Source organism: Opisthocomus hoazin, chromosome 5 (genome assembly GCF_030867145.1).
Source record: "Opisthocomus hoazin isolate bOpiHoa1 chromosome 5, bOpiHoa1.hap1, whole genome shotgun sequence".
NCBI classification, from domain to species: Eukaryota; Metazoa; Chordata; class Aves; order Opisthocomiformes; family Opisthocomidae; genus Opisthocomus; species Opisthocomus hoazin.
Window position 1 is genome coordinate 50,184,448 of NC_134418.1, and position 27,160 is coordinate 50,211,607.

The following is a 27,160-nucleotide window of genomic DNA, read 5'->3' on the forward strand; positions in this document are numbered from 1 at the left end:
TATTCTTATGTTTGTCAGTGAGCACCAGTGATTTCTTTTCCATTAACATATTTTCTCATGAAAAATACACTAGTAGACAATTCTAGAACTGCGTGAGAGTCAGTTTCAGCAAATCTCAAAATAAAATTTTTTATTAAAAAACAAAAAACAGGAAAAAAGTGTTTTGAGTATCCTGAAATCATTGTAAAATGTAATTGGAATATTTTAATTCAAAATTATTTTTAATAGCCAATGTTAGCTTATTTATATTACAAACTTTGCAGTATTTCAAAGGATCAAAAATTATTTTAGTTTCAGATCTATCTACATTTCTTTCTTCACGCTTATTGAGATTTTAAAATTTTGTTTTAATTCAAACATAAAAAAAAAGGGGGGGCATTTTGCAACAAACTCTGTGTGCTTCCAGGGAGAGAAATGTGAAAGAAAACCTGCACGGAAGAATTAGATTTTTCTTTTCATAATCTGGCAGAAAATTCTGAGTTGGTGGTTCACTTTAAGTTTAGGCTTTTGTTTTTCTTTGTTTCCGTACGTGTGTGTAGGAAAGAGAGGGAGTGCATATGGATGTAATTTTTAGAACCTGTGTTCTATTCAAATTTGATCCAAGTTCTCAGTGTGGCTAAAAAGCATAATTGTAACATAATCACACATCTTCAAGAATCTGATGGCTGTGCTTATTTGAACTTCCACCACTTTACAAAGGACAGTTAACTTATTGCAAGCTCAACGTGATCTTTTTCACACACACACAAAAAGAAAGTAATTGTGCAGTAGGTTTGAATATTCCACAAACATGTAATGTCTTAATTAGTAAGACGTTTGGGGGAGGTGGGGGAATGGTGAATGTGTCATCTTCTCCGATGAACTGGAAAACAGACCTGTCCAGTGGAATTTAGTGGAATCTGCTTAGTGTATTAGGAACTTGCCAGTGTGGCCTGACTTTTTTTTTCTTTTCCTTTTGTTTTTTTCAAATTAACTATTGATTGCAAGAGGTTTAATTGAATTTCTGTTCAGGCCTATTGACTCATGCCAAGTTTGAGTTTTAAAGAGGGCTTGATTCGACAAAAGAATGTTGAAAAACTTCAAGTGAGGCTAATGGTGCCTTTTTACCTGAGAGCGAAAAGCTGAAAAGCACATATTGAAGGAAGACACAGTTCATTTAGGAAATAAATGTATCCCTACCATGCTTACCATTTCAGACAGGTAAGCCTGTCTCTCTTGCTAATTTTCACTGAACAGGGCCATTCTTGTCTTCTGGAAAGCAAGATATTTATAATGTAAATATTTGTATTGATTTTTTTTTCCCCCTTCCTCTGTAACTAATATGTAATAATCCAACACACTACTTCTGTTAAATCTTTTACAATAAGGCCGCTGTATGTCTAAATATGGTTGACCTCTGACCTTTTCCTAAGTTAACCACATGCTAAAAAGGAGCGTGCTGGAGGTTTCAGTGTACATATAGAATCATGTATATTTAGTAAATTGAGTAAGTAGGACTTATGGCCAGTATACATTAAGCCACAACAGTAACGAAGCTCCAGAACTTAACTAGCAAAAATAACTGTTCACCTTGCCATGTCCATCCTGTAATAAGATCTAAGTTGCACCTGCCTGTAGTTCTGCATGATCAGACTTCAAAGTATAACTAATGAGATCTGTAATGTATCAGTGTTGATAAACGTAGACGTAAAAAAAAAAAAAAAAAAAAAAAAAGAAAAAGAAACTTGACCAACAAAAGAAAATCAACCACAGCAACAGTTCAGTATCAAAACTGGAAGATGAGACATGTCTGATTTTGTGCAGTTATAGCTGAAAAGAACAACCGGTGTCAATCAGCATAAATGGACTGCAGTAGTGACATTTGTTAAGGAACCAACCTTATTTCCATATTGTTTTGGTTTTACCATGATTTCCTTTGACCATCTGTTGTTCCCTGCGTGTAGTGCGGGGCAGAACAACGCTTCAGTCATCAGTGTTTTATGGGTCATTGTCGCATCACTGATTTCTGATTTCTGTTCATTTAGCAATTACTGAACTAAGATGAAAATCTTGTGTTCTCCCATGTGTCAAAAGGAATCCTGTCAGAGCCTCCTCATGAGGATACTCTTCTCACTGCTGTCTTGACTCCTGTCGGTTGAATGACTTTGCAGTGTTCCCAATAAAGAGCACAACGCAGCAAACAAGGTTGATTGAGGGCTTCATTACATGTGTGTTGTGCATCTTTACTTTCCCAGGGGCTCAAAGTCATGCACGGACAGGACTCAACTGAAATACGGTATGTACGCTATGCATGATGCCTGTATTACACCTTTATGACCTTATAGTGGTAAAACTGCTGATCTTTACAGATGTGGATTTGGATCATTTCTTTTTTGGAGAAAAGTTGTAGTGAACCTCGGTCCTGATGCCACAAACCACTCCTATCCAGAACAGCTAGGTGGAAGTTAAAGCAGTGCGAGGGTCTTCTGGGGGGCTGGGCACAGGGGTGAATTTCATGCTGTTTGAATGTGATCTTGCCAAAAAGCCTGTACATCTAGCAGGGGAGACTGTGACTGTTCTGTAAGGAGTGTTTGTGTTGTTTACTTTAAAACAAGCTTTGCTAATTAAAATAGTGTATTCTGGAGTCCTATTTGAATGGCATGAAGGGTATCAATGAAGATGATACAAAGTATGCTCATACAGCTCTCCTGGCTTGTTTCTTTTCTTCAGCCCTCACTAGGGGACATGGATAAAACTGTAAACATTTGGAAGTGCCAGGATTACAAAATTCAGCTAGTGCTCTTCCTGATGTGCTTCATAGGCTTAGGCTGAAAGTTGAACAAGGTGAAGTGCAAGGTCCTGCACATGGGTCGGGGCAATCCCAAGCACAAACACAGGCTGGGCAGAGAGTGGATTGAGAGCAGCCCTAAGGAGAAGGACTTGCGGGTGCTGGTTGACCAGAAGCTCAACATGACCCAGCGATGTGCGCTCACAGCCCAGAAGGCCAACCTTATCCTGGGCAGCATCAAAAGAAGCGTGGCCCTCTGCTCTGCTCTGCTCTGGTGAGACCCCACCTGGAGTACTGCACCCAGCAGTGGAGCCCTCAGCACAGGAAAGACATGGACCTGTTGGAAAGGGTCCACAGGAGGGCCACAAAAATGATCAGAGGGATGGAACACCTCTCCTATGAGGAAAGGCTGAGAGAGTTGGGGCTGTTCGGCCTGAGGAACAGAAGGCTCCAGGGATACCTTAGAGCAGCCTTCCAGTACCTGAAGGGGGCCTACAAGAAAGCTGGAGAGGAACTCTTTAGAAAGGTGTGTAGTGATAGGGACAAGGGGTAATGGCTTTAAACTGAAAGAGGGCAGATTTAGATTAGATATTAGGAAGAAATTCTTTATTATGAGGGTGGTGAGGCACTGGAACAGGTTGCCCAGAGAAGTTGTGGATGCTCCCTCGCTGGAAGTGTTCCAGGCCAGGTTGGATGGGGCTTTGAGCAACCAGGTTTAGTAGAAGGTGTCCCTGCCTATGGCAGGGGTGTTGGAACTAGAAGATCTGTAAGGTCCCTTCCAGCCCAAACCATTCTATGATTCTATGAATCCTGTATACCACCACTCATTTAAGAAGTACTTGCAGTGCTACAGAAATGTAAAGGAATCTTAATGCATTATGAGTCAGACTTTTTGTCTTTAAGTAGGTTAAGAGTTTATTCCTCTGGTTGACTGTCTAAAAATATTGGGGGAAAATGACCAAATGACTCGAAAGAATGAAGAAAAACTGCCAAGCAAAAGCTAATCCCTCTCCCATCTCTTCCACCATTAAAAAACATAAAACAAGCTCAAGCCAAGAACAACAACAAAAAACCCAAAACAAACCAAAACCAGCACACCAACTGCAGCTACTCTTTGGGGACTGATTTTTCACAAAGTTGAACACTTCATGTGAAAAAAGAACAAAAAGGAGAGAGGTACTTCCCTTTCAAAAACATTGCTGTTTTTCTCAATTCTTGCATAAGCTATCTGTGCCCATTACATTAACAAGCAAGTCAAACCATAATACACAATGGATATTTTTATGTTTGGATTTATCATGTGTAGAGGTGAAAAGAAAAATCACAAACAGCCTTCTGTCAAAACAAATCGAAGGGAAGGAGCTGTAGAAAAGAATGCTTTAAAGCACCTTGTAAGCACTGTAAATGAAGAAATTCCTGTGGTTGTTGGTATTTAAGTGATATGTCAAACACACTGTACAGAGCTGGTACTCTTGCTTTGACTTGCTAAAACACAACCATTTTCAAGGTCTATTCTTCTCCCAGTTTGTATATGCAGAGATTGGCTAAGTTACAACATACAATACAAACCTCTGATTCACAGTGGCTAGGGAATTTTGGCTTTGTGATTCTTACAGCAAAATTGGAAGGATAGAGTCTTTTTTGTTTTACTGGGTATCTTCTGAGACAATTGAAGATTCATTGTTTTTTGAGAGGTTTGCCCTTTTCATGAGTCAGAATTTTTATGAGCATATTTCAGTGATTTACACATCTTCAAATCCAGATCTGAAGCTGTGATTTAACTTCAAATAACCCAGAGCCTTAAATTCTAAGACATCTGAAGTTGTATTTGAACAGGATGGGTCTATCTCCTATAACGCTCCTTGGTATTCAATGGAAGTACCTTTTCAAGCAACAGACCAGCCTTGGAATTTTAATTCAGTCGGCTTGTGTGATAGCCTAAATGTCTCGTTTGGTAAGGGGGAGTATGTGTTGCATGCTGATGAGCTGTAGTAAATGAATGGAATCATCTGTGTTGAAGCAGAGTTGAAGGAAGGAGATCAGAGCGCCTCCGCAAAACTCCCCGGCCCCCTCCACTTGAGGCAAACGAATAGGATGAAGGTCACTGAACCACCTCTGCGCTCAAACTGATGAACATTCGCCATGGTGTCGTGAGGCCCATTTAAATGCACTGAGGCCAGTTCACAGTCCCCTTACAGTATATATGGCTGTTGTGATCTGTATGTGGGACTCACTCTCTACTCTGATGGCAGAGTTGAAATTTCTCTTCTCCTGTAGAACCCTCTGCTGGAGGCTGTTCAGTTTTGGCTCTGTTTCCGTGTGTGCTGATGCTTAGAAAGCAACAATTCTGCAGGCTCTATTCACTGCCCCATGGCTGGGACTCCGTTCATGTACATACAAAGACGGAGATTATATTGCTTTTCAACATGCTCTCCCAAACCCTCTGTTAATGCTACAGCCTGGAGCCTGAATTGTAGAACTGCTGTGCCTCCAAGAAAATATGATTATTGCTATAGTGTAAGGAGCCAGGCAGGAAGTTTAGCTGGTTAAATGAATGCTGATTTCCTAATATATTTGCCTTATTTTGAAATTGACTGCTGTTTGTCTCCTCATATTTCTGTATGATGTTCTGTCCACATTCCAGGAGCACTTATATATGCAATAATAATCAGGGTGCTGGAGAAAATAGCTCTCTTTCTGCATATGTCTATTTAATAGATAGACTGGGGCTTTTGTTAAGCAAGTTCTGTTATGGGGAGTAGCTGTCATTGTCTGGACGATTTTAGCCTTTCTTGCGTCATAAGCCTGGAACTAACAATGGAGGCATTTAAAGCTTCTCTAGGCTAAATTTGAAATATGTGAAATTATTCCCACCTCTACTTCACGTCTAACATTGGAGAATAAGGGGAATTATTTTTGATTCTTACAAATTTGTGAGGCAGAAATTACAAAGATGTAGCCGCTGCAACAAAATACTCCTTCCATTTTCCAGAACAATTAATGGTTTAGTGTGTAGATGAAGTAAACAGCTGTACAATCACCCCTTCCTGCTGTTAACCCTAGCTAGGTAAAAACGTGTCTGATGTTACAGGATTAAGTTGTAATAGCAATTAAGAAATTGATGGCATGAAAACATATTTTTAAGTCTTGATTTGCCATCAACAAATGTTCAGAAAGATTACCTCTGGAATTTTTTGTCGTGGAAGATGTGTTTATGCCCATAATTTGCTGAATTTGTCCTCAACATTCTCTAGATGGTATTCCTGCTCTTGGAGTAGTCTTACCTTTACAGTTCAGTTGCATCATCTTAGAAGTGAAAGGATGTGTTTTAAGTGTTCTTATCAGAATGCTAAATCACAGCTAGAATAAATGTTCACTTTTTGTTTGTCTTCTATGTTAGATGAGTAATATCTTAGGCACTTTAACAGCAAAAGTAAAAGTCTTGTAGGTATGTCACCACAGGGTGCTGTTAAACGTGCCCACCTCACACCTGCTTTCCAAAGAGCGGTCTGCCTTTCAGGGAAAGATTTGTGGATGTAGGTGTTCAGGGCGGAATGGAGACTCTTTCTTAATGTCAGCCTAAATCCAGAATTAACAGGATTTGAACACAGATAAATTCAGAGCAAGTAAAAAAGCTCTTGTCAGTAAAACTGGATGTACTCTGGGGCCCAGCACATAACTGAGTGGACTGAAGGATGAAGTTCTGGTTTTAAAATCAATGAACGTTTCAAGAAATAGTCCAGGAATCAAACCTCATGTCTGAATACTACTGAATTTCAGAGATCCAAGCAGCCAGAACATTGTCCAAATTCTTCTTCAAAAGCCTGATGCCATGTAAGAGATCAGAATAAGTAACTGTGTTCTTAAAGCAGGAGTCCTCTGAGATTTTTAGTGTATGTCTTTCTGAAATGTCAGTTGAAGGATTATTGTGATTCTCTGCATAAAGGAAAACTCTAATTTTTGGCAAAGTGCAAACCTCTCATCTTTTTTTTTTTTTTTCACAAGAAAGGAGAAAAGTAATGTCTCCCTGAACAACACTGCAACACAATCCCATGCTGCTGACTGCAGGTGGGTCAGCAGGAGAATGCTGGCCAGGTTTCAGTACAGTTGTACTTAACAGTTTTAGCTTTCTGACTCTGTTTTCTTACAAGCACAAGACAGGGTTAGTGGACATGGCAATAAAATTACAGCATGTATTGCTAAAATAATTAATTTGCCTACAGTGTCATGCAATTTATGAAATATATGAAGGAAGTTTTAATTTCCTTTTTTGGCCATAATTACTAGCATGAGGAAATTAACAGGATAACCAGGCTATCCATCAGTTTTAGCATCGGGTTTTTAAGCAGTTAGCACAGAGACAAAGGTAAACACTCACATGTACTGCAAAAAAATCACTGCCACTGTTATGTAACACCGAATCCAGAGGGGGGGTGATTCCACATCAAATTTGCACTGTGTTGCAACCAGTTCACGGGACCATTCAGCTGGGGAGGGGAAAAAGAAAATCAGCGTGTGCAATGCAAAGAGTTTTTTTTAAAGCTGCTGGCAGAAGGCAGCCACGGTTATTCCAGCTTCTGCTCTGTGTTAGATCAGATCCCTTATCTCAGGTTAATGTTGCTCTCATCTTACTCCTATGAATGTGGTATCCTAGAGCTGTATGAGCAAGGAAGACGCACGATACAGGTGAAGAGTGCCACCTAAAGGCAAAAATGTGCTGGAGGCTCCAGAAAGAGCAAAATCAAGCAAACCCTTCATGAACTTGTAAATCATCTCTGTTGCATTTCTTCTCCAGCCAGATTGACCCTGGACAGTTCATCGTGTACTTGATGGTCTGCAGCGTTTCTTGGACAAAAGCATAATTCTACATGTTCAGTAAGTTTTCGTTAATTTTTCTTCATTTTCCAATAAATTTTGTGTACGAATGTATGCAAATCGCTCCCTGTAGCGCAGGGGATAAGAAAGATGGTCAAATGAGCAGAACTGAAGGGTAGATAATGGTGGTGCTAAACTGATTGTGTGTGTTGGTACATCTGGCCACCATCAATCTCTTCAAAACTATTTTGAGTCCTGGAAGTAAAAGGCCACAAAGAATTTAGGCAATTACCTTTTATAAATTTTCAGCTGTCTGGTCTGTGTCCAACTTGAAATTACTTACTGAAAACTTCTTCTAACTGAGCATACCAAATAGACATGCTATGTAAGCAGATTTCTCTTCCCTTAAAATAGCTCAGCCATCAGACAGCAGTACAATTGGACAACGCTATCATGCTGGGAAACTGCTTTTTGTTAAGCTCTTTTCTCCACAAATCTCTGCTCTAGTTGTTTTCTTTTTTTCATTATATGTCCACTTTAACAGAAAGGCCATACCTTAAATATGCTTTTCTTCAATTTCTGGTAACAGTAAAAACAAGATGGATCTTTCTGACATACTACAGTACCTTCTGGAATCTGCACAGAACTTTTTTTCTGGTTAAATTTACTGTACTTAACACAAAGCAATTCCCAAGCAGGAAGATATTGCCAATCTGTGTTTCCTGTTCTCTGACGAACTCCGGTGAACTCTGCCCTGATGGTGTATGGGCTCTCTCCAGCCATTCCACCTGTACTTATTGAGGTAGTACAGACTGAAAAAAGAAAGGCACTTACTGAAACTGGAGAAAAAGTAGTTACATATCTATAATGGTCAAAAAAAAGCTAAAAAAAAAAAGATTCCCATGGTATCTGAATCTGTCATTGACTCTCTTTTCGATGTTTCTTGCTTTGGAAACTGACAAGTCTTATGTCTAGGGTGTGTAATGTAGTAACATCTGCCTTGTTTATCCAGGAACAATCATAGACTAGTTCGGGTTGGAAGGGACCTTTTAAGGGACCTTTTAAGGTCATCTAGTCCAATCGCACTGCAATGAGCAGGGACATCTTCCATCAGAACAGGTTGCTCAGAGCTGCGTCAAGCCTGACCTTGAATGTTTCCAGCATCTACCACCTCTCTTGGCAAGCTTTTCCAGTGTTTCACCACCCTCATCGTAAAAAATATCTTCCTTATCTACCCTCTTTTAAAAGTTTAAAACCATTACCCCTTGTCCTGTCACAAGAGGCCCTGCTATACAGTTTGTCCCCACCTTTCTCATAAGCCCGCTTTAAGTACTGAAAGGCTCCAATAAGGTCTCCCCAGAGACTTCTCTTCTTCAGGCTGAACAGCCCCAACTCTCTCAGCTTCTCCTCATAGAAGAGGTGCTCCATCCCTCTGATCATTTTTGTGGCCCTTCTGTGGACCCACTCCAAGAGGTCTTTTGTGTGCTGAGGACTCCACAGCTGGATGCAGGACTCCAGGTGGAGTCTCACCAGTACCACCAAACTATAGAAAGATCAATCTTGTCATAATATTAAGTAGTCCTTATCTCTATAACAACTTCTTCAGCAGTGGAAACAGTCAGGAGTGGCAGACTGAAGTTGAAAGAAATCACACATGACTACTTTGAGTGATACTGCTTTAAGCTAAACTTTCCTTTAGATCTGTACAACTGAACCTGATGTTCCAACACTGAGCATCATAACATTTTAGAAAACACTCATCTTCCTAAGTGATACAGTTTGTACCTTCTGTTTTTAAGCTCTAGTGCATTTATTTATTATATATTAAAAATAAATGTATTATTATTTATTATTCGATCAGCTCAGGAAATGAGCTCTCTTAAAGATAGTAGCATTCAGTAATTATCACATCTCTCATTTCACCATGTCAAAGCTGCTTAAAATGATGATTACATTCAAATTCCTACTACATTGCCTGTAAGAAGTGTATTGCAAGTAAAGCAAAAAAATGTTATTGCATTAACATTGCAATCTTGCTGTGAGGAGCTAATGACTTTGCACTTCATAGTGAAAGGCATGCAAGGAATTAATAATTCCATTGATTTGATGGTGTAGGAGATACACAGTTAATATGCAGGGAATAGCTACATAACATACTAAGTGCACACAAGACCGCTTTTTTCCTTCACAAAAGAGCATGAAGTGGAAGAGCAGTCAGAGCAATAACAACATAGCAACTAACTGAAAAATTGCAACTAATTCACCAAGCTAAATGGAAAATATTTCCTTATCAAATTTTTTGTAAAACAGAATCCAGTATGGCCTGCGTCAGGCAATGAGTGACTATCCGGTGTTTCTTCAAGTACGGATTACCTACTATGTGTGGTATGTGTGTGTGAGTAAGTCCTATCACAATGCTTAATATGTTCAAAGGCTAGTTAGGAAAGTAAATGACATTGTATATAGGCAGAAGTTGATATAGTGTGGTGTTTTGGGGAGATATCCCTGGAAACATATTGGCACAATAGCTTTTTCTTTTTTTTGTTACAACACAACACTGAAATATGGCCATAGACTTGCCCCCAGGTCACTGCAATGCAGAAGATATTTTATGTTCTCTTCCCTTCATTCTTTTAACTACTGAGAAGTACAGTTGTCTCAGTAGTAGGAACAAATTAATCCATCGTAGTGGCTTTTTTTGCAGTTACTCAAGTCTTTATGTGAGAATGCACTGCATATTTTTTTAAGAGTTTTTATGTTGAAAGAAAATAAAGCAGGTTGTTAAGAATGTGGGACTATCGTTGCAGTCAAGCTGTGTGCATAACCAACAGTAATGAACTGAAGTTACCGGACTGCTGAATGAATGCCTGACAGCCATGCTGGTTACAGTCATCGCTCTTCTAGGAAACACTAAGTTTAATGAGCAAAATAGAACAAAGCAATACCTGCTAATTGGAAACAGTCTCCCTGTAGCCACATTGTTGTAAATTACCAAATCAGAACTTCACCTTCAGCTCAAGTCAGAAGTCAGTTCAATATCACATGTGTTGCTGCAGCATCAGGCTTTTGTAACCTTGTGTAAGACCGCCCCTGAAACACCCACATACATGCGTGCACATCAGGGTGGGGAAGAATGGAGAGCTGGGGATGGTCAGCACATTGTCCCAGCATGTGAATGGTGTGCCGGTTTTACACTGCAGAGGAGTAGTGGACTCCCCATCATTCCTTTCAGTGCCAAGAGAACTCTGTTTCTGCACGGTGTTCTGAAAGCAATTGCTGTTTTGGGGGTTGTGGCCTTTGACGTCAAATAATTAGACTTGCAGGTTTTGCTTCAGTTGGTGCATGATGTTTTCCCTGAAGTTCACTAATGTGACCTGGAACATTTACTGCCACACAGGCTAAGAACTAGTCTTTGGTTTGCCCATGGGAGGCCTCTTCTAACTAACTCACATAGCTCTGACCTACCCATTCAGATAGCTTCAAACTTAAAAGGGTAAGGCAGGCAGCTCCCAAAGCTGGGAAAGAAAATGACTGTTCTTCAACTGGGCAGAACTTAAAATAGCAATTAAAAGACATAACATGATGGTGATAAAAGTGTGAGTGGTGTACTTTAATCCTTTAAATTACCCTTTAAAGTTCAACCCTTTCCCTCCACATTTCTGACACACTAAAAACTCGTCCTTCTCTTTCAGGACAGAGATGTTGTACAAGCAGAGCTTACTAGTGTGATGCATTACAGTCTCCTCCTCATCTCGGTCATCCATGCCACAGCGGCGTAGAGTTAAGGCCTCAATGAGAAAGGGAGACTCAAGTACTTGCTGCAGTCATTCTTATACCGCAGACCCCATATGCACATTCTCCTTTCCTAACAACGCTCACGCAGATCCAAGGCTGTATCCTTTGTTCAGGCAAAAACTGCTCTTTACACTGAGAGCAGATCTGCCTAAACAAGGCAGAGTCAAGGTCAAACCTTATATACGGATGAAGGTAGAGAAAGAAACTAACTGCTGAGACTAAATGTAATTGTTTTCTGTAAAATTACTAAATAAATGGCAGCTGAAGTGGTTTTGGCTCATTTTTCTTTTGTACTGATTCTGACTGATGTTGTTCTGGTGTGAGGAGTTAAATGCACAATTCCTGTACAGCAGTGTGGTGTAAGAGTCTGACAGCCCCATCCCTTTCTCTGGACCCTGAATTTCAACTCCAACCACCACAAGACTTTTCAGAAAAGTGTAACAATTTCAGGAAATGACTTCTATATGTCTCTTGTCCTGAACTAATTATATTTTTTTAGAAGGAAGAACCAAAAAGACGCTCCAGATTTTAAAGTTACTCTGCATGAATAACTATTATACGTGATTGAAAATAATAGCAAGTCTTTGAAATCAGAACCACAGCGTGAACTGCTTCATACACTTTCACCTCTCAAACCCTGCTTTTCAAGAGGAGTAGTATAACTATCATCAAATGCAGTGCAGTCACGTTTGGCAATTGCCCTCTGGAGAACAGCGAGGCACATAAAAAAACTTTGCTTTGCAGTTTAGAGTTATTGGCTGTAGTTAGTTTCTGTATTGTGGTAATACTCTGGCTTGTGGTGGTAAACATTTGACATGATACAGTATTTTCAGCCACTTCCTTGACAAGACAATGAAAGATTGAATAATATACTAGAGCTAGAAAACAATTTACTGCCAGGGTTGATTCTGATTATTTTTTTTTTTAATACTTTGGTATTCAGGAATGGCATAAAAACAACTTGCTATAATTACTTTAGTGTGCTTTGATTACAACTGTTTCTCTAACATTCAAATCCATTTACAATCACAGTGATGTAAACATTGTTTTTCTTCCTGACACTGTTCATAAGTACTTTTCATACAAAGCTATAACCTTTTTTCAATGAGACATTGAATTAGAATGGAAACAGGAAGGTCTGGTGATTTAAAAAAAAAAAAAAAAGCGAAGTGCTTTTCATGTTTTTCTTGGCCATTTGTTATCTTACAATTTTGGTTAGGCTACTAGACATAAATGAAATCTCCAACATTTCCAACAGTGTTCTGAAGTTTCACTACCACCAAGATATTTCTTCCAAGCAATAAAAATTGAATCGGATTTTATGGAGGGTACTCTGAAACTCATTCTATATTGACATTAGATTTTTATAAAATTAATTACATACTTTTTTTTTAGTCAAGGACAGATCCATTGGCCCAAACAGCACAACCACAGTATATCCTATAGTTTTAACAGCTAACATTATATATATATGCTTTATATATATATATATATATATATACACACACACATGTAAAGGGTAGAAAGGAGGACACTGGGAGCTATTGACGTGTCAGCCTCGCCTCTGTGTGTGGGAAGATCACGGAACAAATCCTCTTAAAAGCTATGCTAAGGCATATGGGAGGATAGGGAGATGATTCAAGACAGCCAGCATGGCCTGACCAACCTAGTGGCCTTCTAAGATGGAGTGACAACTACAGTGGACAAGGGAAGAGCTACAGATTTTGTCTGTCCGGACTTCTGTTAAAGTCTTTGACATGGCCCGCCACAACATCCTTCTCTCTGAACTGGAGAGATATGGATTTGATGGGTGGACAGTTTGGCGGACGTGGAATTCGTTGGATGGTCGCATCCAGAGGGACTCATTTTTGTAACAGCCTCATAGACACCTGGGCCAAAGAACACGGTATTGAGTGGGTGTTTCACATTCCCTACCACGCACCAGCCTCTGGAAAAATCGAACAGTACAATGGGCTGCTAAAAACCACCTTGAGAGCAATGGGGGGTGGGACTTTCAAAAATTGGGATACTCATTTAGCAAAGGCCACCTGGTTGGTTAACACCAGAGGGTCCACCAACCGGGCTGGTCCTGCCCAGTCAAAACCTCAGCGCCCCGTAGAAGTGGATAAAGTCCCTGTAGTGCACATGCGGAACATGTTAGGGAAGACGGTTTGGGTTAGTCCTGCCTCGGGCAAAGGCAAGCCCGTCCGCGGGATTGCTTTTGCTCAAGGACCTGGGTGCACCTGGTGGGCGATGCAAAAGGGTGGGGAACTCCAATGTGTACCTGATGAGGATTTGATTTTGGGCAAGAATAGTCAATAAATGAAATTCTATGATGTTAACTGTTAAATGTCCCTGTCACTATCTGTTATCACTACTATAGTTGTTATATGTTATATCAAGGATATTACAGTCACAATCACCAAAACTAGTGCAGGATGGACTTTGATGAAACCTAGCAAAGCACAGTGGTGATCGGGCTGGACCTGGCTTCAACAACTGGCACCCAGCAACTTCATCAAGATCGACATCTTCAACCTGCAGACTGTGGACACGGGCCACACCAGATACACCAGCTGCAAGCTCCAGACGCAGCATGCAACCGCCCATCACCACACATCACCTCTCCTGCCATGGAAGACTGTTACAACAGATGGAGCCCAAAGTCATGGATTAAATGAACTCAATGGATATTTTAAAGGGATGATCCATAGACTAAGGGAATGATATCTATTTGTATGTATTAAAGATGGGGGGGGGGAGTTGGTTGCAGTTTGGGAGCGCGTGGGCATCAGGCAGTGAGAGCTGCTCTGTGCATTTCGCTGTTTTGTTTTGTATATTCTCCTTATCAGTATTGTTGTTGTTACTGTTCGCTTCATTTGCTATTCTGTTAAACTGCCCTTATCCCGACCCACGAGTTGTTTGCCTTTTTCTTTACATTCTCCTTCCCACCCCAGCAGGGGGAGGGGCAATAGAGTGACCGCATGGCCCTTTGTTGCCAGCCACGGCCAAAACTATAGCACTTGCTTATGTAAAATGCACTGCTCATATTGGTTTAAGGCAACCATACTAGCAGTGACTACAAATCTTAAAGACTATTTTTAAAAAAACTAATATATTTCCCCAGGAACTGTGAAAAGATAAGCTCTTCAAATTTTCAGTGATCTCCAGATAAATTCGTTTTCCATAATTCACATTTTGACTCCCACTCTTACACAGCCTAGAAAATGTGGTTATTTTCCTCTGGTGATTTCACATCTGATGTATTCCTATGGCTGTCTAGCAATGATAAAGTTAATTCAGCTTACAGTAAGAAATGAAAAATACATTCTTTCATATTTTCTTTGCTGCATGTGCATAATGTATGGTTAAGTTTGCTTGTTTAAATCTCTGCCTGATAAGCCTCGGAGACAATAGTTCTATTTAAATGTTTTAAAGGAAATAATTGACACCAAATAGTTTCCTGTACTAGAAAAGAGACTTCTCCCCAAATGCATCCAGCTAAGTATTTGGGCCAGCTTCTGATCCAATAGTACATGCTAAACCCCTTATCTTCAGCTTAATTTTAAACTGTCGTACAAACCAGGTAAGTCAGTGATAGACTTGGTCACAGTGCATGTGGGTGCATTCCCCTGAGTTTTGGGGGTTTTAATTTTTTTTCCGAAACAGAAGATTAACAGAGGGTGCTAGAAACCCTCTGTTAATTTTCTTTCACCTTGGTCTTTTAATTCCTTTTTCTTCATAAGTTACATGAAAGCCAGCCAGTTTCTGTCTCTGTCTGTGGGGCTTCCAAGTCAAGAATCTCCATGGGTTTTTAAATTATGACTCCCTCAAACCCTTAAAGTACTAGCATTTTCCGGATTGCCAGATAAATACTGTTTAATGGGCAAGCCTCACAGAATTACAGGTACATCTAGATTAGGCTTCTTCAATTTTCCAAGTTTATCCCAGGCTAAATACAGAAGGATGTACCCACTAAGCCTTGGAGGGGAGCTGTCAAAGTAATGACAGCTCATACCTTGCTTGTACTGACTGCAGCCCCTTTGTCACTGGACAACTGCAGTCTACCACTCAGGTATGGAGCTCTGGTTCTTCGAGCTAAGGAAGAACAATCTCTGAACACTTCAATGAAAAGTTCACAGCTTGGGAGAGATTAAGGAAAAAGTAGAGCATTCACTAGCAGAAAAATAAAATACCGGGTACTCAGAAAAATACAAGAGTCATTACAGAAATAGGCTACCTCTATGCAAGTCTATAGATGGAGAGGGGTCAGCTTTTCCTTAACACGACACAAAAATTCAGTAACATGTACTACTGCTCCATTCCCAAGCCCAAAAATAGGCTGCTGTTCTTGAAGTTGTCAAGGTATTTCTCTATAGAATTTTGGCTCATGAGGGTCAGAAAATACGTTGTGGAAAACACATGCCACTGTTTTTCATTTGTAAATAATGGCAGTTTCCCAGTTCTGACCACATGTATCACAGGGGACTAAGTGTTATTTGTACTTGTGCGATAGTATAACCCAAGTAATAAAAGCACTGTTAATGACAACCGCTATACAATTGTTTTTTTCTCCAGCTTTAACTGGTAATGTGGTTATGCTTTGCTGTTGTGGCTTGCTGTATGATTTGAATATACCCCTTTGACATATTTCGAATTCTAAGTATGCCTTCTCTGGGGCACTATTATTTTCTGTTTTCATGCAATGGGACAAATTACATAGAGATGTGGACAACACAATCAAATTCTAGCACAATAAACAGAGAAAAATTACACATTTTCTGCTTAAATAGGAACTAAACACTTTTAAAAGCTTCTTCGAGGACTGTCATTTTAGAATGAGATTACTCTTTGCACCAGCGGTAACAAAAGACAGATAATGTCTCACTGATGGCTCTATTTTTTCATCACCCAAATGTCATGGCACAGGTTGTGCCGTCCAGACACACAGCAGACACTTGAATTAGTAGACTTTCCCATTCCCGACTCTATGTCGATGCGCCTGCTTCCAGAGCTGCTGCGACTGTGGCAGACAAGCACTGTACCTTGAGCCTCATTACCAAGCAAGAGTCTGACAGCTCCCTGAAATGCTCCTCAGCCTGTCACACCAACCCACGCTCTGACCCCTGTGACACAGCTCTGGTCTCCTGTGACAGCTTTTACACCCAGCCCTTCCATGCACATCTCCCTCCATGGGCCGCCCCGCACACAACCAGCTCAGCCCCAGCAACTCGCATTCCGGCTAAGTGCTCTGACCTTTGCAATGCATATCCAGCTCAGTAGCTAAGCACCTGGCCCCACAGCTCTTGCTTCAATTGGCAATCTTTATATGGGGAGGAAGGCAGGCAGGATTAGCTAAGGCCTGAAGTCTCCTTACCTGTTCAGGGTGTATGTGCTGTCTTGGATGCGTGATTGAGGAATACTTGGTGGTTTTGCTGGTGTACAACCTCTGCCTCTGTTCACTGATGATATTGTGCCATGGACTGCCATGGTTCACTGGTGAAAGAGGATGTATAAAGTGCTTGTGAATTTAATGATGCTACAAAAAAGAAGGTACCACCACATAATGTTGCATCGATCTACTCTGTATTGCTATTTCTCCTATTAGTGGATTCAGTCATTGTTGCGTGGTTAACGACGATGACTGACTGTAATTGACATAATAAGATGCATTCTGTAAGTTAAAAGTAGTTGGATTGTAATTAGTCATGTGATAAGTACACATGGTACATCGTATGCTTGAGTTCTTAAAAATGCAAGCTCCTAAACAAAGAGAATGAGGTACAGTTTCTTTGACATCTAGACGGCATGGGTAAATTAGTTAGTGTCAAGCCAAAGAGCTGCAACCTCAGAACAATGAAAGTTACTCAAAAGAGCAGAACATTCTTATACTCTACTCTGATTGCACTTGTACATAAAACTCTGCTGCAGATGTAGCCTGAAATGCTCCTTGTGCGCAATGCCCTGTAATTTCTAAACATGCTGAGTAAAGATTTTATTTAAAAGCATAAACTAGTGGTTTCTCCATAAGGAAGTACTTTACAAAGAAGCCCTTTGAAATTTAAATAAGATAGTCTTCTACCCAGCAATCTCCACAGTTGCAGGGAGAAAGGGGCATGTTTTAAATTCAGAATGGTACAGGATATAATATGAAAGGTACTGAAGTGAAAATAGATTAATAACTATCGCTATGTGTAGCCAGAAGAAAAGCTTCCAGAGACTAAGCAAGAGTATGATTCCTTCTGGACTACCAGCTCTCCTGTATGAAGATTGTGTGACTGGAAGTCAAAACGTCTAGTACTATGCACCAAGTTTCCTGCGTAACCCTGAATACATCAGGTCATGCCTCAGTTTTTCTTCTTTGAAGTGTGAATAATATTACCTTTCCATATGTGTTGTGAGATTTAGTGTATCAGTATAGCAACCTGCTTTGAAGGCTTCAAGAGGCAAGAGTCACAGATGTCAAGATATTAGCAGGCATAGAATGACACATGAAAATATATAATTGTGATTATAAAGCCAGAATTGAAAATCAAGCACTTCATTAACACTTGATTCAAATTGTCAGGCGATCACTTTATAGGGACTAAAGAATTATTTGGCTTTTAGAAGCGACAAACTTTTCCAAGGGCATGTTTCTATTGCATACTGTTTAGCATCTCTGCTTGTTCTAAAAGTAATTAATGGTCACAGGATACTAAAGAAATTTCTCTTTGGGGCTAATGACTGTTATATATTCTGTTAAGATTTCCAGTTGTGGAAACATATAGTACAACAGCAACATAAAAAAAGACTGTCCAACATACTGCTTCATCTGCTTGAAAAATCATACTTAAACAATAATTTCCAGTTAAGAAAGCAGTAAAACATTATTAAGAGAAGCACTGTGACACAGCTAAATAGAAGTACGAAAGAAGTGTCCAAAAATGATTTTGTATTAATCAATATAATTCTTTTAATCACCAAAGTAAATGTGAAACTTCTACAGATGCTCACACGCAATTCTCACAGCAGTCAGTTAGAGTGGCTGGCATATGTATTACTGACAATAAAATTTACCAGACTAGAGGGATGCCACTTACTCTGTGCGAGGAGTTCTCCAAAAGGAAGTGTCTGGGGTTTTTTTAAAGACACTTGATTTAAAATCCATGACAGCAAAACTAATTGATAATGAGTTACAAACCAAGCAATTAAGAAAGCAAGTCTTGCACAAATGCACAAGCATGTACAATTATTCCAATAACATTAAAAGTAACCCAGTTCACTGGGCATAACTGTGTGAAAAGCTTGTAACTTCTGGGGTGGAACTCAGTCCCTTTAGCTTGACAAAATAAGTTTTGTTTGATTAGATAAAAAACTATAGTCAGATATCCCAGCACACGTTTTTAAAAGCTCAGTTTTGTACAACAACTTTAAAAAGTGTATTAAAATAATCCTGATTCTTGCATAACAACAGAGAGGCATTTCTTAATAACAAAGCAGCTTTTTGGTTAAAATAATTCACAGATTTTTATGGCAAATGTGAGTAGAAATGTAAATTACAGTAGTTTATAGAGTAAGTAAGGGAAACAATAATTGTCCCCTATAGAGTCAGATTAGCTCACTGTAACATCAATGTAAACCTGGAGTAATTCTGCAGATTTCAGTGTAATTACTCTGGATTTACTTGGGTGGAAGTCTCGTAGAGAATGATAACCTTAAGAGATTTACAGACAGATAGAGGAGATTTTGGTGAGTATGGAAACAAATTCTATCACCGTTAAAGGGAGTATAATATTTCTAAGGCATTAGATGTATTTTTTAATTTTTGTTTTCTTTTGACTCTTTGATAATTCTTTTAGTAGTTTTTACAGGGATTTTGCTTATTTAATTCTGTGATTCTCTCATTTTGTTTCCCTGGAGTCTATCTTCAGCCTTTTTTTGCTGGTTGTTTCAAAGCATTTAATGATTCGACAGACATGTTTGCATTAGTGTCTCGTATCATTATCTTCTTCATCCATGGATATTTTAATCTTTACTGAGATATATTATCACCTGTAATGTCACCCATCTCTTTATGTATGCTTTGCTGCTACCAAAAAATGCCATGACCCAGGTTTTGTCCCTGAAAAGATGGCACTGGGAATATAAAAAGCATAAAGAAAATACTAAGCACAATTTCCAGGACCAGAGAGTTTATTACACTGTTGCTACAAGTAGCATTCCCGAGTGAATGAATCAATGACAAAAACTGCAAAAAATTCTCTTGGATACCAACAAACAGAATCAATGGTAAAAAAGTTCTGGAATAAAGTTGAATTATGTTAATTTGGTTTGTATTTCTTGTATTGTTTTTGCTACCTTTTAATGAAAAGTACTGCAATTTTCAGTTCCCATCCCTTCCAATTAGGCTTAAGAACATGCATATAAATATGCACATATTTGCTAGTCAAAAATAGGAAAACTGTGCAGTCCCTAAGGATTAGTATAAAAAACTTGGTTTCCAGTCATTTCTATCACCTTAGAAAAGTGAGATTTGATTAAGCAGAAAAAATTTATGTGAGTAGCCTTAGGAATTTCAACAGCTCTGGAAGTTTAATAAAATCGTGCATGAGCTGTAAATGCTGGATCTACATGTTAGATTGTCTGCCTGTGGATGTTTGCTTGCTGAAACTCTCATTTTGCAACTTCCATTGCAGGACATTAAAAAAAAGAAATAAATGATGACCCTCAAATTACAGAATTTACCAATAGATTAGCAGAATTTCTTGTTGACATGCAAGTGCTGAAGATCACTGCAAAATATAAAGCTGTCATTTGTATAAGTTAGAGCCTTCTCAGTTTAAGGGAACTATGAGGCTTTTACCTTGTTTAGCAAAAGTCGTACTAGCACTTGCGCACAGGATGATGCTAAGTTGCATTGCAGCAGTAGAGCAATGAATTTGTTGAAGATAAACACAATGCTTTTAGATGTCAGAGAACTACAACAAAGGAATATTCAAAACCCAAATTGTCTGCCTGGCCTTTAAAATTTGGTCAGCCAACAGTTATCAACTATGGAACTATAGAAACACTACAATTTGGGGAAAAATTCTCTCTTCATCTCTATGTCGTGTCCTTCCCACCACCCCCCCCCCCCCCCCCCCCCCCCGCCACTTGTCTAGACTGGTCTGTCCCTCCATACAATCTAGCTACTGTTGATGTGAGAGCCTTTTCTTCAGAACAGGCTGTAGCCTGGGACAGCCTTTGAGTATTTCTCAGCCTTGGTGACCCTTCATCTCATTTCAAACCTCAAATAAAAACAACTCCTTTTCTCCTACTCTCTCTATACATTTTAATGTCTCTCTTCCGCTGCTCTGATTTAACTCTTGACTGTAACACTCCCAAATAAAACCTTCATTAGGATAGACTCCAAAGTTAAATCCAGAAAGGATCCGTTTGAACAAGCAGTTTCTGTCCAGGCAAGATTGTTCTCTGCTATATATTCACTACTATTTCAATCAGCCTGGTTTTAAGTATATAAAGCTAATCGGATTCTGTAAACTAGATTTTTGTGAAGATTATCCTCAAGAGCTGTTAAGTCCTAGTGTAAGAATGTAGTGAATGGTACATATGTAACTATACTCTCAAATACGTTTCAGGCCTCTTTTCTGCAACTGTACCAATACAGGGCCAACGAGCACTCTTTAAACCTCACTGGCATTAGCCTACCAGATGGATTTCACTGCAGATGGGGACCAAAAATACATCCTCTCACTGGCATTCAGCCTCATCAAATGTTTGTAGGCAGCGTTAATCCTGTCCCTTGCTTGTCATTTAGCCAAAGAATATAAAATGGCTAATAGTTCTAAAGGGACTTGTGAACAAAGCTGCCAAACTTCAGACTCCACTTACTGTGTACTTTTTGAAAATAAGGTCCCTGTTTGGGCACCAAAACTGGGAGATACCCAAAATTAATCATCGCTTTTGAAAATCCCAGACAGTCACTGTACTAAGTCTTAATCTTTCTCAGAGATTTGATCTTTGTGGTAGCTATTTCTCTTTGCTGCTTCTTTCTAAGTAACTCATGTCATTTACTTAGGATCTTTTAGATAATATAAGGACAACCCCAATACAGTCTAACTCAAAAAGAAAGCGCTTTGCGGGCTAAGAACTTGTGTGTGTGTATTGCCCTAAGTTGCAGTTATGTTGGGGTTTTTTTTCTTTTTTTATGGTTTTCCTTAGTTGCCTAGTGTGAATAGTCAGATTTAGCCTTCATCTGCTGACCTTTACATGTACACTGCAGGGCGCCACACAATTTTTGACTCCTCAGTTACCTATAAACATGAGATTAAGGGAGGGTTCTAGTTTATGTGCAGGTTTTGTCCTAATACACAGTCAAGGTGTGGCCAGACATGCATCCCAAACCAGGAACTTGGAGAAGCTCTTGAATCCCTCAGTTTAGACATAGATAGAGGCACACCTGTTTATTTACTTTTCAACAGTAACACTAGATAATGTAATTTGGCTCTTTTTTTTTTCCTAAGCAAGGTTGCACTACACTAAGCAAAAGCTGTGAGTAAATGATGCATGATTTTGATAGTGGAGTAATTGGACTATATTTATTTGCAGGCACTCTCTGCAGAGGAAAATTAAAAGTTTGTAAGTCTGGTTAGCATGGAAACTTCCTCTGAACAGCTAAGGAAAAATTCACACTCAGGAATCTATTAAGTACTGGCATGCCAGTCTTTGCAGTAAACGTATGTTGTGTTCATGACAAATGACAGAAGTACCACACTGACAAAAGCCATTTCATTTTTCCACAGTGGAGGCAGTCCAAGGCATCAGTCTTTGTGCACAATATGTTACATCTTTCTTTCAGTCAGCGATGTAAGAAATTTCTAAAGCTATGACACTGTTTTCCATGTATTTGCATCCTTGTATAATCCACAGTAGGTGAAGATGGAAATTATATTTTTCACCAATCCTATGCCTCACATTTCCCTGTTGAAGATGTTTAATTTAAAAAAAAAAAAAAAATCAGTCTAATGAGTAATTGTTAAGGCATTCACATACATTTACAAGGCTAAGGAAAATACTGTCCCCAACTAATGCTCATTAGTAGAATAAAAAACAAGGAACAACATGTTCTTTAGAGGAAAGTAGATTACAATCTAATTAGCAGTCCTTTAAGAGAGGTGACTCTTTGGGGAGGAGACTTCTATATTCAGAGGCATATTCTAGTACAAGACAGTATTTCCTTATTATGTCGGTTGGGTTTTAACACATCCGTGAGTCCTGTTTTACTCATTCTGTTTACTTGAATTAATAACGTATCTTTACAAAAAACCCTATTCCTACAAAGAGTTCCTTCTGTGACCCATCTTCAAATACAGTAAAAAAGACAGACTATATAGTAACATGGGCTACAGTAACTATAAATTGACCTGAGACAAGGAAGCAGAGTTTTAGGCTAAAATTTACTACCTATCATCAACATCCATAAAAAACCAAAAAAAATCTTATTTCATTAAGAAACAAGCCTGTAGAAAGAGAATGTGGGCCCTTGCCATGGAATGTATAAATGTACAGAGACTGAAATGAGCTCTTGTTGGAAATGTGGATACCAATATATTCAGTACACCTTAAAATCTAGGTAGATAGTTATCAACTTAAGGAACTTGTATTACAAGAAAATAATATTTAAATTACATAACTAACAACATCTCAGATTACTGTAGTATTTTACAATGTTAATTAGTTCTACTACTCATCTTTATTATTGTTATGATTTACACAAAGTCACTGACAGTATTACTTACGGCAGACTCACTTTCATACTGAGTTCTTAATGCTTTAGTTAGTAAAGGAATTGGTATCTAGTTACGAAACAGTTACAGCCAAACATTTTTTACTTATTCTAAAGCAACTGTTTCCACAAAAATGTTTTTTGTTGGTTTTTTTTAATAGAAACGATTCTTCTAGACTATCATTCTGAAAAAGTTTATTTTCACATAGCCTGAATTTGAGGCCACATCTGTGGTGATAGTATTCTTTGCAACTGAAAGTACTTTTCCTACCCCGTGACTATTTCCTTTCACAGTCCACCTCAACAAAGGAGGGAGCTTGTGCAGAAGGCCCAGAGGAACCCACCAGAGAAGGTCCAACCCCATGGTATAAGTGCTCAGCAGTCACTGCATGTCAGTTTCGAAGTGGAAAAAGAAGTCTTATTTTGAAAAAAACTTTCCACCTAGCCAAGCAGACCTTTTCCTCACAATTGGTCTGACCAGCTGAAAACAGTCAGCCATATTTGAAAACCTTGCCATTAAAGCTTTTGTTTGTGTAAGCTTGCATTGAGTAACCCCGCCCCGAACAACGTAGCAACGGTTTGGCTAGTGCTGGGACACCAAAGGCCTGTTCATGGATGGGTCTCGTCCTGGCTTCCCCATCCCTTCAGCACCCTCAGGGACGGGTGACTGTATGAAAGGACACGGGACTCCTGTAGCAAAGAATCAAGACTGCCAGTGTAAGGCCTGGGAGCAGACAGAAGTAAGATTATCCCCGAAAAAAACACGCCTTTGGGCCAAGAACAGGTTGCCGTTATCAGCACAGTAGGTTACCCCAAGTAGAGTCAATTCCCAAGTTACCTTCGAGCTCTAGCGGGACGCTAAGGGCGGGAAGGAGCCATGGCCGGATGGGGCGCAGAGCGCGGGAAGGGCCCGGGGCCGGACCGGGCGCTGAGAGAGAGGGCGGGGCCGGGCCTGTGTCAGCAGCTTCCCCGCCGCCTCGGGGGCGCGAGGGAGGGAGCGGCTGTCGGGGGCGGAGGGCGGCTGCGCGGTCGCCTCCCCGCGCTGCTGGCGGCCGTGAGGGGGCGGCGGCCGGCGAACCGGCGTGGAGCGGAGCAGGCAGCGGGAGGGCCGGGCCGGCTAGTCTGGGCGGCTGCGGTGGGTACCCGCGCTCCCTAGCCGGCTCGGAGCGGCGGCTTTTGGCGGCTGGCTCGCCGTGCACACGGAGAGGGAGGGAGGGAGCCGCAGGGCGGGGAGCGCCGCCGGTCCCGCCCTCTCCGCGCCGTGCGGGAGGGGGCGCCGGGGCTGGCGGCCGGCGCGGGAGGAGATGCTGATCCGCTCTGACTCCCTCCCCGCGCTCCCTTACAGGCGCCGACCACAGCCCTGCGCGAGCGCTGCTGCGGGAGAGGGCGAAGCTCCCGGCCTCTCGGCCCCGTCACTGCCCTGCGTGCGCGAACGGCGTCTCTAGACCGGCCGGTAGGTCCGCGGCTCTGGAGGTGTGCGGCCGTGGGGGGAGGGGGTCTCGCGGCTGCCTCCCACGATGGGGCGAGGCGGGGGGGAGGGAGAACTCGACGGAGGGACGGACGACCGTTGGTGGCCATTTAATTGCGTGGCCCCTCTGTCGCGGGGCGGCTCAGCTCCACGCAGGGTGGCGGGGTTGCCGGCGGCGCCAGGTGAGCGGCAGCTGCCGCGGCGAGGGAGCAGGCTGTGGCGGGGCGGGCCCGACACGGGTTTCGGCCCCGCGGGGCTGTGCGGGCAGGGTGAGGTCCCGGGCCCGAGTCCGCACGGTGCTAGCGCAGGGTGGCAGCCCCGGCCGCGTAGCCCCGTGGAGTGTGGGCGGAGGGAAGTGAAGGCCGCACAAAGCGGTGTTGGTTGTCCCCCGGGACTTCCTGCCCGGGTCGCCTGGGGGGTTGAACTGGTCTTTCAGTAACAGCAATACACGCGTGGGGCGTTTTGTCTGCCGGCGGTGAAGGGCTGGTTTTTGCTTAGGCAAACCAAACAAAGCAACCGCCCGAACTCCTTAACAGAGTGGAACTTTTTGCCTTACTGACGTTTCTGGAGGAACAGAAATGAAGTATTAATCTGTTGGCTGGGCATGAGAAATAGCGTAGGTTTCATTGGCTTTTTATCTCCTAGCAATCAACACCTCCGCAGACCGCAGGATAATCTCTTTCATACTCTGAATTATGTCATTCTCTTTAAATTGCATGTTTAAAACAACAAAGGCAGTGACTTCATAGGGAACCGCCAGGAGCTGCTCTGTACCCCTCCTGTTTGTTGGGGAAGCATCTGGGAACCGGTTTGGTTTTGTAGGCGGGATCAGAAGTAAATGTAGGACATGAAAACTAAGGTTGGTTGCAGGTGATCTGTGTCTAGCCATCTTATTAAGGTGTGTGTTTTGGAGAAGGGAATATGAAAGTCTTTGCATGTGGAACTAGCTGGGGCAGTAATCATGATCAGTTCATGAAGCCTTTTCAGTGGGAAGAGAACGTTTTACGAAACTGTGCAGTAAAACTGGGTCAGAATACAGAGACTTTCTCCTGGGGGCTGAACCTCGTGTGAGAAAGCTGTCCCTGAATACATATGTTTCTAGGTATCTTGACTTTAGGTCATTCGTTTGGGCTCAGGCTAGTGAAGTGAGGGCATTAAATACCTAAAGTAGTGACTCCAGAGCAGGACTGCTTTCTGTGTTCAAAGTATGCATCAGGCTCCTGACTGATACTCTGCCTGTGCAAGTCTGTCTTTGGATGAGCAGAAATATGTTTTAAAGATGTTTCTGTAAGAGTTAGACTCAACCAAGATACAGATACAAATAGGAAAACAACTTAAATAGGTTGATTCTTGTGCAAGAAATACTGATGAGGAAAGAGTAAATCTAGTCTTAAAATCTTTTGGTAGTGCAGTTATAATAGAATTTGTTACCACTCCTAATGCTATCAGACGTACCGATCTGTTCACCTTTCACATTGGGCATATATATTTCATCTGGAGTGTCTGTTTTGTCTGCCAACAAACATGTCTTTCCATAAACAGTTTTTGAATGTAAGCAGTAATTTAAGGAAAGAAAAGAATGATGGCAAGAGATAGAAAAACCTACAGTCTAACTTTTAAAGATATTTTATTACCTGTTTTTAACAGAACAATCCTGTGTGGTGACTGGAAAAGCACATAACATATATTTCTTCCATAATGGAATTTTTTTTTTTTTTGCTGTTGCATGATAAAAAAAATTGAACATTCTGTAGATGAGTGGGTTTGTATTGACTTTTTTTCTATTGAGAGTTGGATTTTTTTTTTTAAGTTAAAGGTCCAGTAAAAGTAAATACTTTCGTATATACCAGATGTAAAAAGAGACAGGCTGTATCACAGAGTGTTGTTAAAAGAGCTTAATTTAAAAAAAAAAAATCTGTTCATTCGTAGACTGTTGTTGAGTGGAGTTAGAGGCTATGAGAGTCAGAGACTTGGGGACACTTCAGTGAATGGAAGAGCATGCATGACACAAGAAAGTATCTGTGGGAGAAGGATGAGCTGAATGTTAAGGGATAAGTGAGTGCACAGCACGTATTTTCACCACGATAACAGAGTGTATGAAGAGGATGGTATCCAGTAGCCTATTCACAGCTTTACAGGCCTTTGAAAGTAAAAATGGGCTGTGGAATGGATGAGTGGTAAATAACCACTGTAACTGGTCATCTTGAGCCTGTGCCCACATCGTGAGCTTGTGTGTGGCATTGTCACTTTGGATGCCTAGAAGGGAAGTAGTGGAGAAGCCTGGGAAAGGGAGTAGGTAACTTCCCACCTTCAGACACGCTACCAAGGCACGATTACTGTGTTTGCGTGTTTGAGTGGGAAGGAAGACATTGTGTTTACTTGGGTTGTTTTCTCTTTATGATGGGATTTCTTCAGCTGTGTGGCTGTTATAAATACAGAGTAGCTATCACAGTGAAGGACTGCAAGTTAAAGTGCAGTCTTTTGTCTCTTTGCTTTGCTGCACTCTTTAAATTAAAAAGTAAATGTTTTCACTTTTACATGTGGAACA

The 27,160-nt window shown here is 40.8% G+C and overlaps 2 protein-coding genes across 7 annotated transcripts in view; both read left to right on the forward strand.

The window, feature by feature from the left end:
* The window catches only part of MAPK10 (mitogen-activated protein kinase 10), a 195,658-nt gene extending 183,722 nt beyond the window's left edge, over positions 1-11,936 (forward strand). The window contains exon 14 of the mRNA XM_075421220.1: positions 7,563-11,936. Within this exon, the coding sequence (XP_075277335.1) occupies positions 7,563-7,629 (67 nt within the window). The 3' untranslated portion in view covers positions 7,630-11,936. The remainder of the gene's footprint in view (positions 1-7,562) is intronic.
* Positions 11,937-24,204: 12,268 nt separating this feature from the next.
* The window catches only part of PTPN13 (protein tyrosine phosphatase non-receptor type 13), a 131,323-nt gene continuing 128,367 nt past the window's right edge, over positions 24,205-27,160 (forward strand). For 5 of the 6 annotated variants that reach the window (XM_075421202.1, XM_075421206.1, XM_075421207.1 and 2 more), the window contains exons 1-2: positions 24,211-24,279; positions 24,490-24,597. The gene's annotated coding sequence lies outside the window, so the exon portion shown is untranslated. Of the gene's footprint in view, positions 24,280-24,489; positions 24,598-27,160 lie in introns of all 6 variants that reach the window. The other variant, XM_075421203.1, reaches the window with a different exon arrangement.